This window comes from Lupinus angustifolius, chromosome LG03 (genome assembly GCF_001865875.1).
Source record: "Lupinus angustifolius cultivar Tanjil chromosome LG03, LupAngTanjil_v1.0, whole genome shotgun sequence".
NCBI classification, from domain to species: domain Eukaryota; kingdom Viridiplantae; phylum Streptophyta; class Magnoliopsida; order Fabales; family Fabaceae; genus Lupinus; species Lupinus angustifolius.
The window spans coordinates 2,690,343-2,704,106 of NC_032011.1; the positions used below are offsets into that span (position 1 = coordinate 2,690,343).

The following is a 13,764-nucleotide window of genomic DNA, read 5'->3' on the forward strand; positions in this document are numbered from 1 at the left end:
CCTTTGCGCTCTGAGAAATTATCTTATATTCCCCTCCTTGTGACAATGAAAGCATTTATACTTTCTAGGTTTTGTTTTAGACTTGGACCTAGATTTCCCTCTTTCACCAAATTGATTTTGCCTCTTTGTTCTTCCTCTGGCAAAAAGACTATCGCTCGAGCCTTCAGATCTCGAATCTGATACTCTTTTCTTCAATTCTTTTGAGTGCAACACCGCCTTTACTTTGTCCAAGGTCAGATCTTCTCGACCATACATCATGGTGTCGATGAAGTGCTCGTAAGAACTTGGAAGGGAACATAGTAGAAGACTTGCTTGGTCTTCATCTTCAATTTTAACATCAGTATTCTTTAGATCGAGAATAATTTTGTTAAATTCCTTCAGATGATCTTTTATGGGCTTTCCTTCCTGCATTTGAAGAGTATATATTCTTTTCTTCAAATACAGCATGTTGGTGAGTGACTTCGCCATGAACAGGCTTTCCAGCTTCAACCATAATGAAGCAGCTGTGGTTTCATCTGACACTTCTCGTAGAACTTCATCTCCCAAGCACAACAAAATTGCACTATGTGCTTTTTCCAAGTTTTCATCATTCTCGTCCTCGGTCAGACTCTCTAGTAACTTGTTTCTACCTTCCAAGGCTTTGCCCAAGCTTTGATGAACTAGTAGAGCTTTCATCTTCAATAGCTAGAGGTTGAAATCATTTTCTCCATTAAATTTCTCCAAATCAAATTTAGCACTCGCTGTGATAATCGTATACCGAAACAATATCGTAGTCCGTGAACATATACCAGAAAAGTTCTCAAGAAATAGAGGTGGGTCTTAACAGACACGCTTAAATACTAGGTCTTTCTTAAGAAAGAACTTTCCTAGACATGCATTTTTACACTATTATATCTTTCTAGTAACAAGAATAATTCTTTTCTCATGTGTAAGATCAGACAATGCTGCGAACACAGAGCATACTAAGAATTTTCTTTTAGATCGTACAACTTAGCATGCAATAGCTCTACGAGCTCTGATACCAATTTGTTTGAGCGGAAGACCCATGGAGAAAATATAATAGAGAAAATGACACCGAGAATTTAATGTGGTTCAGCAATTTGCCTACGTCCATAGCTGAAGAGCAACAAGGATTATTCCACTATGATAAAATAGAACTACAGTGTTTCACTCACTTCCCAAAAGCCAAGTACACCCAATTTCACTCTCACTCAAGTATTTCTCACACAATTAGAATAAGAGGACAACAAGATAAAATATGCACTAAGCTAAGTATTTGGTGTGTGTTACAATGACATGGAACACTCCTTTTTATAGCCAGAGCTCTTGAAGATTATGTGGCAAAGGGAAAAGAACATTAATGTTGGTTTCACAATAGCCACTTCTTTTTACTTGGCTAGAAATTCTCTATTACTTCAAGATGATCTTTAGCCACTTTTTTGCTTGGCTCACGAAAGTCTTTTCATCATCTTTTTCTTTTAGCCAATATTCAATAAATCTCCACCTTGGCTAAAAGACTATCAGAGTTATTCTCCTGCTACTCTTCTTCATGCTCACTAGAGATTCTGAATATTAATCAAATCCAGACAATGTTTGAACTTAGTAGTTGGAACTGGTTTCGTCATCATGTCCGCTAGATTATCTGCAGTGGATATTTTCTCTACTCTAACAAGCCTTCTTTCCACTATGTCTATGATAAAGTGCATCCGAACATCAATATGCTTAGTTCTTTCATGATACATTGGATTCTTTGTCAGATGTATAGTACTTTGACTATCACAGTAGATGGTTGTTTCTTCGAGTTGTATACCCAACTCTTCAATTAGACCTTTCTCCCAAATGACTTCCTTTACAACTTATGTTATTGCGATGTAGTCTGCTTCAGTTGTAGACAAAACAACAATTGATTGTAGTGTTGCTTTCCAACTAATAGTACAACCACACAGTGTAAAGACATATCTGGTGAGCGATCTTCGCTTATCTAGATCTCCAGCATAATCCGAGTCAACATATACAGTGATCTTGTTTCCAACATTTTTGACTTTACCATACAAAAGTCCTATATTTGTGGTACCTTTCAGGTAGCACATAATCCACTTCACAGCCTTCCAATGAACTTTACCAGGATTTTCCATATATCTGCTTACCACACTTACTGCATGTGCAATATATGCTCTAGTGCACACCATGGCATACATGAGACTGCCAACGCACTAGCATAAAGTACACTTACATCTCCTCTTTTTCATTCTCAGTTTATGGACACAAGGTCATTGGAAGTTCGAAATGAGTCGCCATTGGAGTAGTGACTGGTTTAACATTTTGCATGTCAAAGCATTCCAACACTTATGACCAGTATTATTTTGAAAAATATTATTTTTTTGTTGCATAAACTAATTTTGAGGTAGAATGTAGTTTGACCATTTTAACCAGTATTTTCTATTATTGACGATTTTAATTACATGACATATATAATTGTCATATTGTACTGATATAAGGACTAATTTATCAGTTTTCTCATTGAACGTGTAAGTAAGATATATATAAATGCGTAGTCAACTATATAAGACAACATAAACCTCAATTATAAGTTTATAACCCTATTTTAACTCTCAAACTTTCACCCGTTCCCATACTTTAGTCTAAAGATAGTACATAAGAATTCCTCCAGTAAGATAGGAGGAAAATATATATACAAAGTCTTATCTTTATAAATAAGGAGACAATTTGCAAACTATGAGTCAAACAACTTATGGTTGTTTTGAGGATTTTGATTGGTGATAGTACATATTAAAATAATCATCAATATAACACTATAAATGCAACTAGATAGTAGTAATTTTAATGATACTATTTACAAGTTACTCATGTGCAAGAATGGAAGCAATCAAGAACCACCACATTTTTTGTCAATACTAGAAACTACCGATTGTGGCTATGGAATATGCACCCTCCTTGTCCCTAACTCTATGAGCAAGTGTGCAATAATTGGGTTCATCTCTCAAGACTCACGAGTCTTAACACAACTTGAGTTTGATCCTAGCTTGTTCAAGAAAAGCAACCAAATCAAGAATTCAAGAGCCACAAACTATATTCGTTTATTATTGTCTAATTCTCCATCTACTATGTGTACCTCACTCAAACTCTATCGCTTTCTCTAAACATATTTTATATATGCATCATACGAGGAAAATCGAATCAAGCTTATAGTTTTTTGAATGATAAAATATGAACTTTATCTCCCTCCTCATACACTTGGGTGATTATTATAATTTAGTATTAGTATATCAATTCTTGAATAATCCATTTCTTCACTTCATCTTAATATATAGTAAAACTTTCATAAAGTCAAAATAAACAAACAATACATGATAAGTTAATGGATTACCTAGTCAATAATTTAATGTATCTATTATTTATCCAATTATAAATCTTATAATTAACATCCAAATTATAAGCTTTTTTTATTTATTATCATCTTTGATTTGGGATAACATTTTTTTGTAAATTTTTATCATGATGGAGAGAGTATAAAATCGACAAAGATCAGATATCTCGAATGATATCTCATTTCTTATTCTGAGTTATTTTTTACTATAAACGTAAGCTTACTATTTCCAAAGGATGCACGGGTGAGAATTATATGATGTTTTATGGCTTTATTGTCTGAAAATATATATATTTCCCAAAACTGGACAACTTTGCTAATCTTGTACTAATAAACTTAAACCTTATGTGCATAAATTTATGAATATAAACACTGATGAATCAATAACATTGTTTTCTTAACATCAATAATAAGGATACAAAAAGAATAACTTTTTATTTAAAATTAATCCAATAAAATATTATCTTTTTATTTTGATTCAATAAAATAGAAAATAAATTAAATTAAATTTAAAAAGTGAATATATGAGATAATCGGAAGCAGTAATTCAGTGTGCTTACGTACTGCAAAACCGGTTTTGATAAAATAAAAATTATTTTAACTCAAAAAAATAAATTATAAGAAAACTTAAGTTTAAAAATAAGTTTATTTAATATTTAATTTATGTTTTAGCAATAGTTTAGGACCACTAGCGGAATGTTTGTGATACATACTACTTTTATCTTAATGCATATAAACTTCACGTTGCTTTTAAAGGAAAAATTCTCACATATATTATATTGTCATTTTAATATTATTAATTTTGAGCTTAATTTCTATGTATTTTTTATGTAAAATTTTGTACATAATAAATACATCATACATCATTCATATATATTACTTTTATTTTATAGTCATTTATAATTAACATGTTCTGAGATAAATTCATGCATGGCACCCACCTATGCAAAAAGATGATCAAAACCAATATTCATTCCATTGTTTTTTGGTTAGTCTAATTCAAGTGTGTATGAAAATTGAATGGTTCAGTTTCTGTCATATATAGAGAAGATATTTTGTTGGAAAATGCTAATCAATTTAGTAGTCTTTTTGTTTGAAATAGATCAATAAAAAAAATGAAATTTGGTAATAATTGGTCAAAGAACTTAAGAACTCCAATAATTGTGTGATTTATAAAAAGAAATAAATAAAACCATGATAAACCATAGCCTTTAGCCTCTTAAGCTAAGTTTGTTTTTAAAGCAAGTAATTCTTCTAGATTAAAAATTGATAAAACTTTATCCTTAATTGCTATAACCCAAAACCAAACATTTTTTAAAAGTCAAGCAAAGTAAACTCACCTTTCCTTAAAATAAAAAGTAATAATGCCATGGGAGTATTTCAAAAGACACTACTTTTCACCCAACACCACTAAATAGACTTCGCCACGAAATGATTCTCTCAATTTTTCTTAAATATTTTATTTTTGATTTTTTTTATATTCATTTAAAAATTGAACTAACTTCCATTTAATTTAGTCGGCTTTTAGTTAAAGATACCAATATTTTTTAAGCACACTAGTTAACAGAAACCAATTTTTTATATATAATTGAACCATGCCACCCACATAAAATTATTCATTAAATTCCACACATAACATCAAATTTAATTCTCTCTAGAAAAAGAATCCATTATTTTTCTTTGTAGACGGTTCAAAATTCAACTCAGTATACACAAAGTCCCCAATCAAAAACAACCACGTCTCTTTGTATTATTCACACCACTGACTTTTCTGTATATAAAAAGATGTTACACCAACACATTTTTCCACCCTGTCCAAAGTTTAGTTTTCACCCTATCACAAGTAGAAGTAGAAGCCATGTCTTTGCTTTCAGATCTCATCAACCTCAACCTCTCTGAATACACCACAGATAAGATCATTGCTGAATATATATGGTGAGCTTTTTTGAAATCTTGTTCCATTATGTAAATAAAAAACAGGGGACTCTGTTTCCTTAAAAACAGGGGACTCTGTTTCCTTAAAAACAGAGGACTCTTGTTTATGGTTATGAAAATCATTGACCAAAGTCTTACTACAAAAAATCTAACCTTTTTTGGATATATTTATGTTTCTGATTCTGGGTATAATTTACTATGATTGATTCGTATGGAACTTGTCTTCCTTAGACATGTTGTTAGATTAAACACATAAAAAGCAAAGAGCCTTTTTTTTCTTCATATTTTATTGGGCTGAGTTCTAAAAACCTGTTCTTGGGTATATCTAATTTATAAAATAGTATTGGAAAACTACTTAATGTTTTTTTTTATGTATTGATGCATAGGATTGGTGGATCTGGTTTGGACATAAGAAGCAAAGCCAGGGTATATTATTTTTTGTTTTTCTTCATCACATGTGATAAATAGCTATGTACTTTTTTTCATGTTCACTATTTTCAACATTTTTTGTTGATTTGTCTTTATGGTTTTGAAACAGACTCTTACTGGACCAGTAAATGACCCTTCAAAACTTCCCAAGTGGAACTATGATGGATCTAGCACAGGTCAAGCTCCTGGTGAAGACAGTGAAGTTATCCTATAGTATGAATCTCAACTTTGACATCTAAACTATGCATCTTTTTTCTACTTATTAATTGCCTTTTGTTTTCATCTTGTTTTGGCAAAAAAACTGATCTATGGAGTTGCTTTTTTTGTTTGGTATATTATTTTTGAAATAGCCCACAAGCTATTTTCAAGGACCCATTTAGGAGAGGAAACAACATTCTTGTAAGTATTTTTTCAATATAAATAATCTTCTTTTAATTAATGTACCAATTGTTTTTATGTAAATCAAAATTTACAATTTTTTAAGTCCCTGATTCACTTTTTGATCTAAAACTATAGGTGATTTGTGATGCTTATACTCCAGCTGGTGAGCCAATTCCAACCAACAAGAGGCATAATGCTGCCAAAATTTTCAATCAACCTGAAGTTATAGCTGAGGAACCATGGTGTGCATTTCCTAACATCCAATTATGTATTTTGAATGTTTTAAACCATTATGCTTTATAAATTCTTGAAACCCTTTTTAGGAACCACTATTTACATTATGATCTATACATCAAGTTCTTATAGATTACTTAAAAAATGTATCTTGATTTATATTAACAGGTATGGTATTGAGCAAGAGTATACCTTATTGCAGAAGGATACAAATTGGCCACTTGGTTGGCCAATTGGAGGATACCCTGGACCACAGGTATTAATTTTTTTCATTTTCATAGTGTCTTCACAATTATGCTAATCATACACATTTATGTTCATATTTGCACATTTTTCACCGTTTGATTATCATTTTAATTATGTCACATAAAAGAAGTGTTTGTGGAATTGATGTGTACCTAACATTTTTCATTCCCAATTGCATTAAACAGTTCTATTCTATGATCCCATTCTTTTGGATTTTCATAATAGACAATTCATTTTAAAATTGAATCAAAATTTGTTGGTTATATAGTTCAGTGACCTGAACATATTTGATCTTTCAAATTTCAACAATAACTTAAATTTTGCATCATTTTCTAGAAAGTAGTTAAACCAATTACCTAATATTGGGGTACAATTAATAAAATATCTTTCAACATGGTGTACTATTCTGTAACTGTCAAAATATAATAAAGTTGTGATACATTAACCCATACACTATGATTCATTACCCCATAAATGTGAACCATATGCATATGTTTCTTTGGGATATAGGAAATGTATCAACAATTATAGCAGGAGTGTAAATTTGATTTTTTTTTAAATGTTGATGTTCAAATATCAAAATTTAATGTCATTAATTACAATAACAAAAAATGTCCTCAATTACATAGGCATATTTATTTTCCTAATCTCCCCCTTTTTCCCTGTATCTATGTTTACCTTAATAATTAAATTAATGTATATTTGAACAGGGCCCATACTACTGTGGAATTGGTGCTGATAAAGCCTATGGCCGTGAGATTGTAGATGCACATTATAAAGCTTGTATTTATGCTGGCATCAACATTAGTGGTATCAATGGAGAAGTTATGCCTGGCCAGGTATAAATAACATTTATTTTCATAATGTATTTATTACTAAGTAACTAATATCTTATTGTATTGTATTGAGAAATAATATTTCTGAACATTGTTCAATTTTATAGTGGGAATTCCAAGTTGGTCCTTCTGTTGGTATCTCTGCTGGTGATGAAATATGGGCTGCTCGTTACATATTGGAGGTAATTTAAGCTAAAAAGAGATTTTTTTTCATAAGCTTCTCTGTTATATTTATTGAAGGAAGCTGAAAAGAGCTTATAAAAAATCATAAACTATCTTTATAAGTTTATAGACTTATGAAAGATGTTGTCTTATAACTTTTTCCTAAAGTCTATGTAATGATTAAGAATTTAAGATAATTTGTGAAGCAATGAAAATAAATTTTTTGATGTGTATCTTTTTTGCAGAGGATTACTGAGATTGCTGGAGTAGTTGTTTCATTTGATCCTAAGCCTATTCCGGTTAGCAAAATTTGTTGATAATCTTTAAATTCCTTGAAAACTATGACTTAGTTTAAGTCTTGGTTTCGCTAAATTGTTTTTGTATCTTTGAATATTGATTTAAATGTATACATTGTTATTATTCTCAGGGTGATTGGAATGGTGCTGGTGCTCATACAAACTATAGGTACTATAGCTTATATATATATATTATTACCATGTTCTAGCTTATTTTTTGAAATATTTTCATCTTCTGAGATTTTTTGCAATTGTGATTTCAGCACCAAGTCTATGAGAAATGATGGAGGTTATAAGATTATTGAGAAGGCCATTGAAAAGCTTGGGTTGAAACACAAAGAGCACATTGCTGCTTATGGAGAAGGCAATGAGAGGCGCCTCACTGGAAAACATGAAACAGCAAGTATCGAAAAATTCTCTTGGGTAAGTGGTAAACCAATTACTGACGCATGATGCGGCCGTAATATTGCAACACTGTAATAACAGTAACCATAACTGTGTCCGCAATTTAAGACATTGCTTACATGTGACTAACAATTTAATGTAATGTTTTTATGAAATAGGGTGTTGCAAACCGTGGTGCCTCAGTTAGAGTTGGAAGAGACACAGAGAAAGAAGGGAAAGGTTACTTTGAGGATAGAAGGCCAGCTTCTAATATGGATCCTTATGTGGTTACTTCCTTGATTGCTGAGACAACTATCCTTTGGAAACCATGAAGCTCTTTAGATTTAAACCACCATATGTTGTGTTCTACACATTTAGTATAATTCATATCTTTAAGGTGGTTTTTCAATGTTATATGTATGGTGTTCTTTTAAGCAAAGTATTTGAATCATATGTGATGTGTTTGGATTATTAATAATGTTATCATTAATAAAAAGAAGTGCTTTTTTACTTCACTAAGGTTGTTTTGGAATGGTTTATTTCTTATCATTGATTTTAAGCCTTACATGGATGAATCCTTATAGAATTGAAATGTCCTTATCACATGATCTTTTTATGTAAATAATCAACCCTTTCTGCCTTGAGCTTCATAAACAGAGATACCAATTACAATAACATATATTAATTGGTAGAATATGAGGGAAAATGTAAAAGTAAAATAAGATTTTTTTTCTATTTTAGGAATATATGTGTATTATATTTTGAAGGTATTAAAATATTAAGTCACAAAACAAATAACCATATCATTATAATGATGTTAGCCAAGGATGCAAGTATATCATTATTTATTCTAGCCTTGTTAACATAATTTGTAATGCAAGATCATTATAGATTTGAAGTTTTTTATAGCAAATTTAATATGATAATTAAAATCAATATTTTATTAGTGAGTTGGTTTGAACTTGGAACTCTCTGTATTTCTTAAACTTCAAATCATGATAAGTAGTACAAAAAATGTTGAAGGCTCTAAATTAATATTATTTTTAAATTGGTATAGTAATATAAGATTTAATTGATTTTAGAATTGATAAAAAAAAGTGAGAAATATCCTTAAGAGTACTAAAAAAAATTTAAAAAATCATCTCTCTTTCCACTTCTTATACCTCCCCACATATTTGAAATCTTTATATGCAAGAATCTGTGTAGAATACAAACAAAAGCTGCATAAAATATCACTTTTTTTTCTTTATCTTTTCTTGCAAGTGTTAAAACGGGTGAAACAGGCTAAATTCCAATGAAGTCATTGAAGATTGTGACTTATTAATAAATTTGTGCATCAATTTTGTCAGGGTTATAGTTGAGAGGTACAATCATGTGATGATATGTAATATTGAAGTTATAAACCACTGTCAGGTTATCTTATTTATGCACATGGCCATCATATCTTATAGCTACATCCATGTCTCACCTAATAAAGGTGACTCAAATAATTTCTCTTATAATTATTTTTTTTTTTGTCTATTCCTCCTTCATATTCTAATATTTTTAACAAATAAATCATTCTAATAATTATTTTATTATTCTTATATGTATATTTTAAATCACATTATATCAAAAGTAATAAAGAAATTTTCACATTCATGCATCAGTATCAAATCTCCTATTTGTTTCAACAAACGTATCTTTGCTTTCCATATTGTTAACCTTTTTCTTATGTGCTACTTATGTAAATAATAAATAAAAGACATATACTATGAAACAAACTAATCTTTTGCTACATTTCCCCTACTCCAAGGATTTATTGTTTTTTCAAAAAAAAATGAAAAAGATAAGTAGGAAATTTTCACCAATATATATAATGAAATTGGAGAAGAAAACAATGTTGAAATGATAAAGAAGTGACTTTCCACATTTGAGATTAAAGAATGATTGACACAATGCAATAATGCAATAAAGAATGATACCCTTTTCAACCTAGATAAGATAGTGGCCATTACAAATCACTAGGAGCTGCAGCTATTATTTTCACGTGAACTTTACATGGTGAACACGTCTCTCTCTCTACTTGAAAAAGGTTTAGTTTTTTTATTGTGTATATATGAAAAATTAAATTAAATTAAATTAAATAGAAGAGTAGAAATATTATTGAAATGGTTTTCTTTTCATATTCGTAATATCTAGATCGAACTCTAACATCATGCTTAAAAACTTGATTACGTATGCTTAAAAGTTGTGTGTTTAATTTAAGATTACAAGGCCAATGTTTAATTATAATTACATCTCCCCTTTCCTTTATAGTTGAAGGGTGTTCCTAGTTTTGGCAGCTAAGTTGGTGAGATGAGGAAACTGGAGTAGGAAATTGTGACATATGACCCTAATTTTTTTTTATAAATACAGATTTTAAATTATTTGTAATTAGTTTATATCTAACATTTTAGTACTATTATCAAATACTATAGAGGATCTTAATGCTGAAATTAGGATGACAGAAAAACTCGACTTTGAAATATCCTGGCAATATCCAAATGAGTACTCACAATAATAGCTAATAGGTGAGAACAAGTTTTGTGATACTCGTAAATTTATAAATTTAGTTTTTAATTAATTTTTTATATATATATATCGTACTTTTTTCATAATAAATTATACTTATTTGACTATGATAATAAATTTATCATATTATTTAAGTAACAATTATTTTTGCATATTAATTATTACAAAATATATAAATATATAATTAAAATTATAAACTCATTAAATATTCGTATAAATACTCATAAATACTGTGAGTTTGAGAACAGGAAAGCCCTACTTTGCCACGCAGTTGCCTTCCGTACATGAAATGAGGTGTTATTTGTGTTAGTTGCAGTCGGAAGGATGTTATGTTTATTTATTGGACTAACATGGCATTATGAGGTAAAGTTAGTTATTGGGCTAACATGGCCTTAAGAGGGAAAGTTAGTTATTGGGCTTGCTCGGTGATATAATGGAGTAGGGTTACTCACTTAAACCTTCCAACCCTTCTCCAACAACCAATTAATAAGTACAACGTACAACTAGTGGATGTAAACGTTTGGATGAAAAAAGTTTTTAAAATTTGTACACTAACAATATAAAGTTTTTGTACTATTAGCATCTCATTCATCATTAATTTATATTATTTTTGTTTGAAGTTAATAATGATTAATAAATTAATGATGAATGATTTGTTGCTAATGTAAAAAATGCTTACACCGCAATATATGCATATTAAATTTAAAGTACAATGACACTTTGACAGAAAATCAATCTTCAACTTTATGTTATCATTTTTTTTATAATTCTCATTTGGGAATGGAGTATCTCCTTGTATAAGGAGATAAGTTATCTCCTCTTGCCAGTGAAATCAGTACATGTGTCATGTTTCATCATTTTCTATAAAAATGTTTTTAAAAATAAACAAAATAGCACACATGTCACATTTTTACTGGCTAGAGGAGATAAGATATCTCCTTGTATGAGGAGATACATTATTCTCTTCTCATTTTTGTAGTTGTTAAAGTTTAAACAATATTAATTATTCTTTTATCAATTATATTCTTATTTTCATTATTTTGTATATATAAAAAAATAATTGTAGAGTAAAGTTGAGAGAATAAGTAAAAGTGATACAACATAAAATTACGACAATTTTGTTAAAAACAAAAAAAAAACTAATGATTTTTTTGTTTTATGTAAAAGAATATAGGAGGACACTTGTATATAAAGGGAGCGGGTATAAATTTAGGTGGAAGTGAATAAAATTTTAAGATTAAAGTGAAATTGTCTAAGAAAAGTTTTCAAGAACATTTTACATAGTAGATATCTTTTATATATCTTCTACTTTAAACTTATTACATTTAATATTATGGTCGATCTCGTCATATTTTAAAAGTGTTTTTTTAATATCTTTCTGAATTAAAATGTAAAGACCAGGCCTAAGCCTCTATTGGTTGTTTTACTTAGATGCTCTCCATTTTGATTTTTGAGCATTAATTGATGATGCCTCAGCCGCAATGGAAATTGTTTGCAATTCTATAGTCCCCATGTTATCAATTTTCCTATGTAGTTTCTAGATTAGACTTACTAAAATATTGGCGTTGACCAATATTTATTAAATTTGAAAAGGTCAAAACAATAGCTTCCTTCCACTTATTTTGATTTCTAGATTGTGTGAATATCACGATTAATCGTTCTTGGATTTTTTTAGTTTCCTACATATATCATTGTTTTTAATCATGTCTAAGCTGAGAATATCCACATGTATATGAAGCTAACTCTCCTAACGGATATTTTTTCTATCCACAAGACTCGAACCCGAGATCTTGCTTAAGGAGAATCAATCATACACCACTTGAATCAACACTCGTTGATCATTCACGGATTATTACAATATAGCATTTTACAAATTTTAATATTATTTTTGTTACTGACAAAGTATCCTCAACATTTTGAATAAAGAATTAATCCCTTCGAATGTGTGTCATCTTAGATTTTTAGCGGAATCTTACACCACTATACCAACGTATTATTAATAAATGTTAAAATTTTACAAAATTTAATATGCCACAAGAAGTGACAAATGTGGTAGGTTTATTGATATTATAACACATATCACTTTTTTACAGAACAATTTATAAGAATTTTTTAAAAGAATATAACACTTTGTTTAATTTCATGTATATCTAAACATACATGTGGACAGAGACGGTGGTGAAAGAGGAGAAGACTTATGCACATCTTCTAGATTAACTTGTAAATTCATTGTCCCATAAAATAAAAGACACCCCATGTTTAAAACCAAAAGTAGGACCAATTAATAATGTGAAGCGAATAAAGACCTTTTCAGGCCATAACTATATATGTGGTTAAACTAACTTGGAAAATGACATTTTCTAGAAAGCTTATATAGTTTCAATACTTTCACATATAGATATAGAGAATACTAGTAAATTAGTTAACTATATCATATATCTAAAAAAGATTAAATGAACATGACATTTCCTATTTGTTTCACGGCGCTGTTTTTTCAGAATATAATATTTTTCATTTCAAACGGATGACAATGAAATATATTCCAATTTTTAGAATATTAACAATATGTATTGCTATTATTATTTCTTAATGATTGGTCCTCAACACTTCAAAGTAATATTGTATTTTGACTAATCAAATTTTAAGTTCAGAAACTCATTTATTAAAAGAGGCAAAACTCTTTCCATGTTTATTTTTGTCATTCATATAATCTTTTAATTCGACATCTTACTAAACCAAGCTTCTTACTAATTGGATCATCAGCCATTGATTATTTTTAGTGATTTTTAAAGACTATTGAAACATAATTTTCTTAGGAACATGGATGGTCAAATAATTAATTTTGAAGCATGTTATGAATATATTTATATCGAGAGAGACTTGCTTAATAATTTTTTTCCCAAAATATATTAAGTAAAAA

At 29.5% G+C, this 13,764-nt stretch overlaps 1 protein-coding gene across 1 annotated transcript; it reads left to right on the forward strand.

The window, feature by feature from the left end:
- LOC109343062 (glutamine synthetase nodule isozyme) lies at positions 5,178–8,641 on the forward strand. Its single transcript, XM_019581185.1, has 12 exons — positions 5,178–5,323; positions 5,710–5,749; positions 5,862–5,965; positions 6,103–6,151; positions 6,269–6,375; positions 6,536–6,623; positions 7,324–7,452; positions 7,557–7,631; positions 7,857–7,910; positions 8,039–8,076; positions 8,171–8,330; positions 8,471–8,641. Exons 1-12 carry the CDS (start codon positions 5,247–5,249, stop codon positions 8,621–8,623), a joined length of 1,074 nt encoding a protein of 357 aa, XP_019436730.1. The 5' UTR covers positions 5,178–5,246; the 3' UTR covers positions 8,624–8,641.

Coding starts and splice junctions, on each gene's coding strand:
- LOC109343062 (XM_019581185.1), top strand. CDS start 5,247: ATGTCTTTGCTTTCAGATCTCATCAACCTCAACCTCTCTGAATACACC. Junction 5,324..5,709: donor ATCATTGCTGAATATATATG/GTGAGCTTTTTT, acceptor ATTGATGCATAG/GATTGGTGGATCTGGTTTGG. Junction 6,152..6,268: donor GGAGAGGAAACAACATTCTT/GTAAGTATTTTT, acceptor CTAAAACTATAG/GTGATTTGTGATGCTTATAC.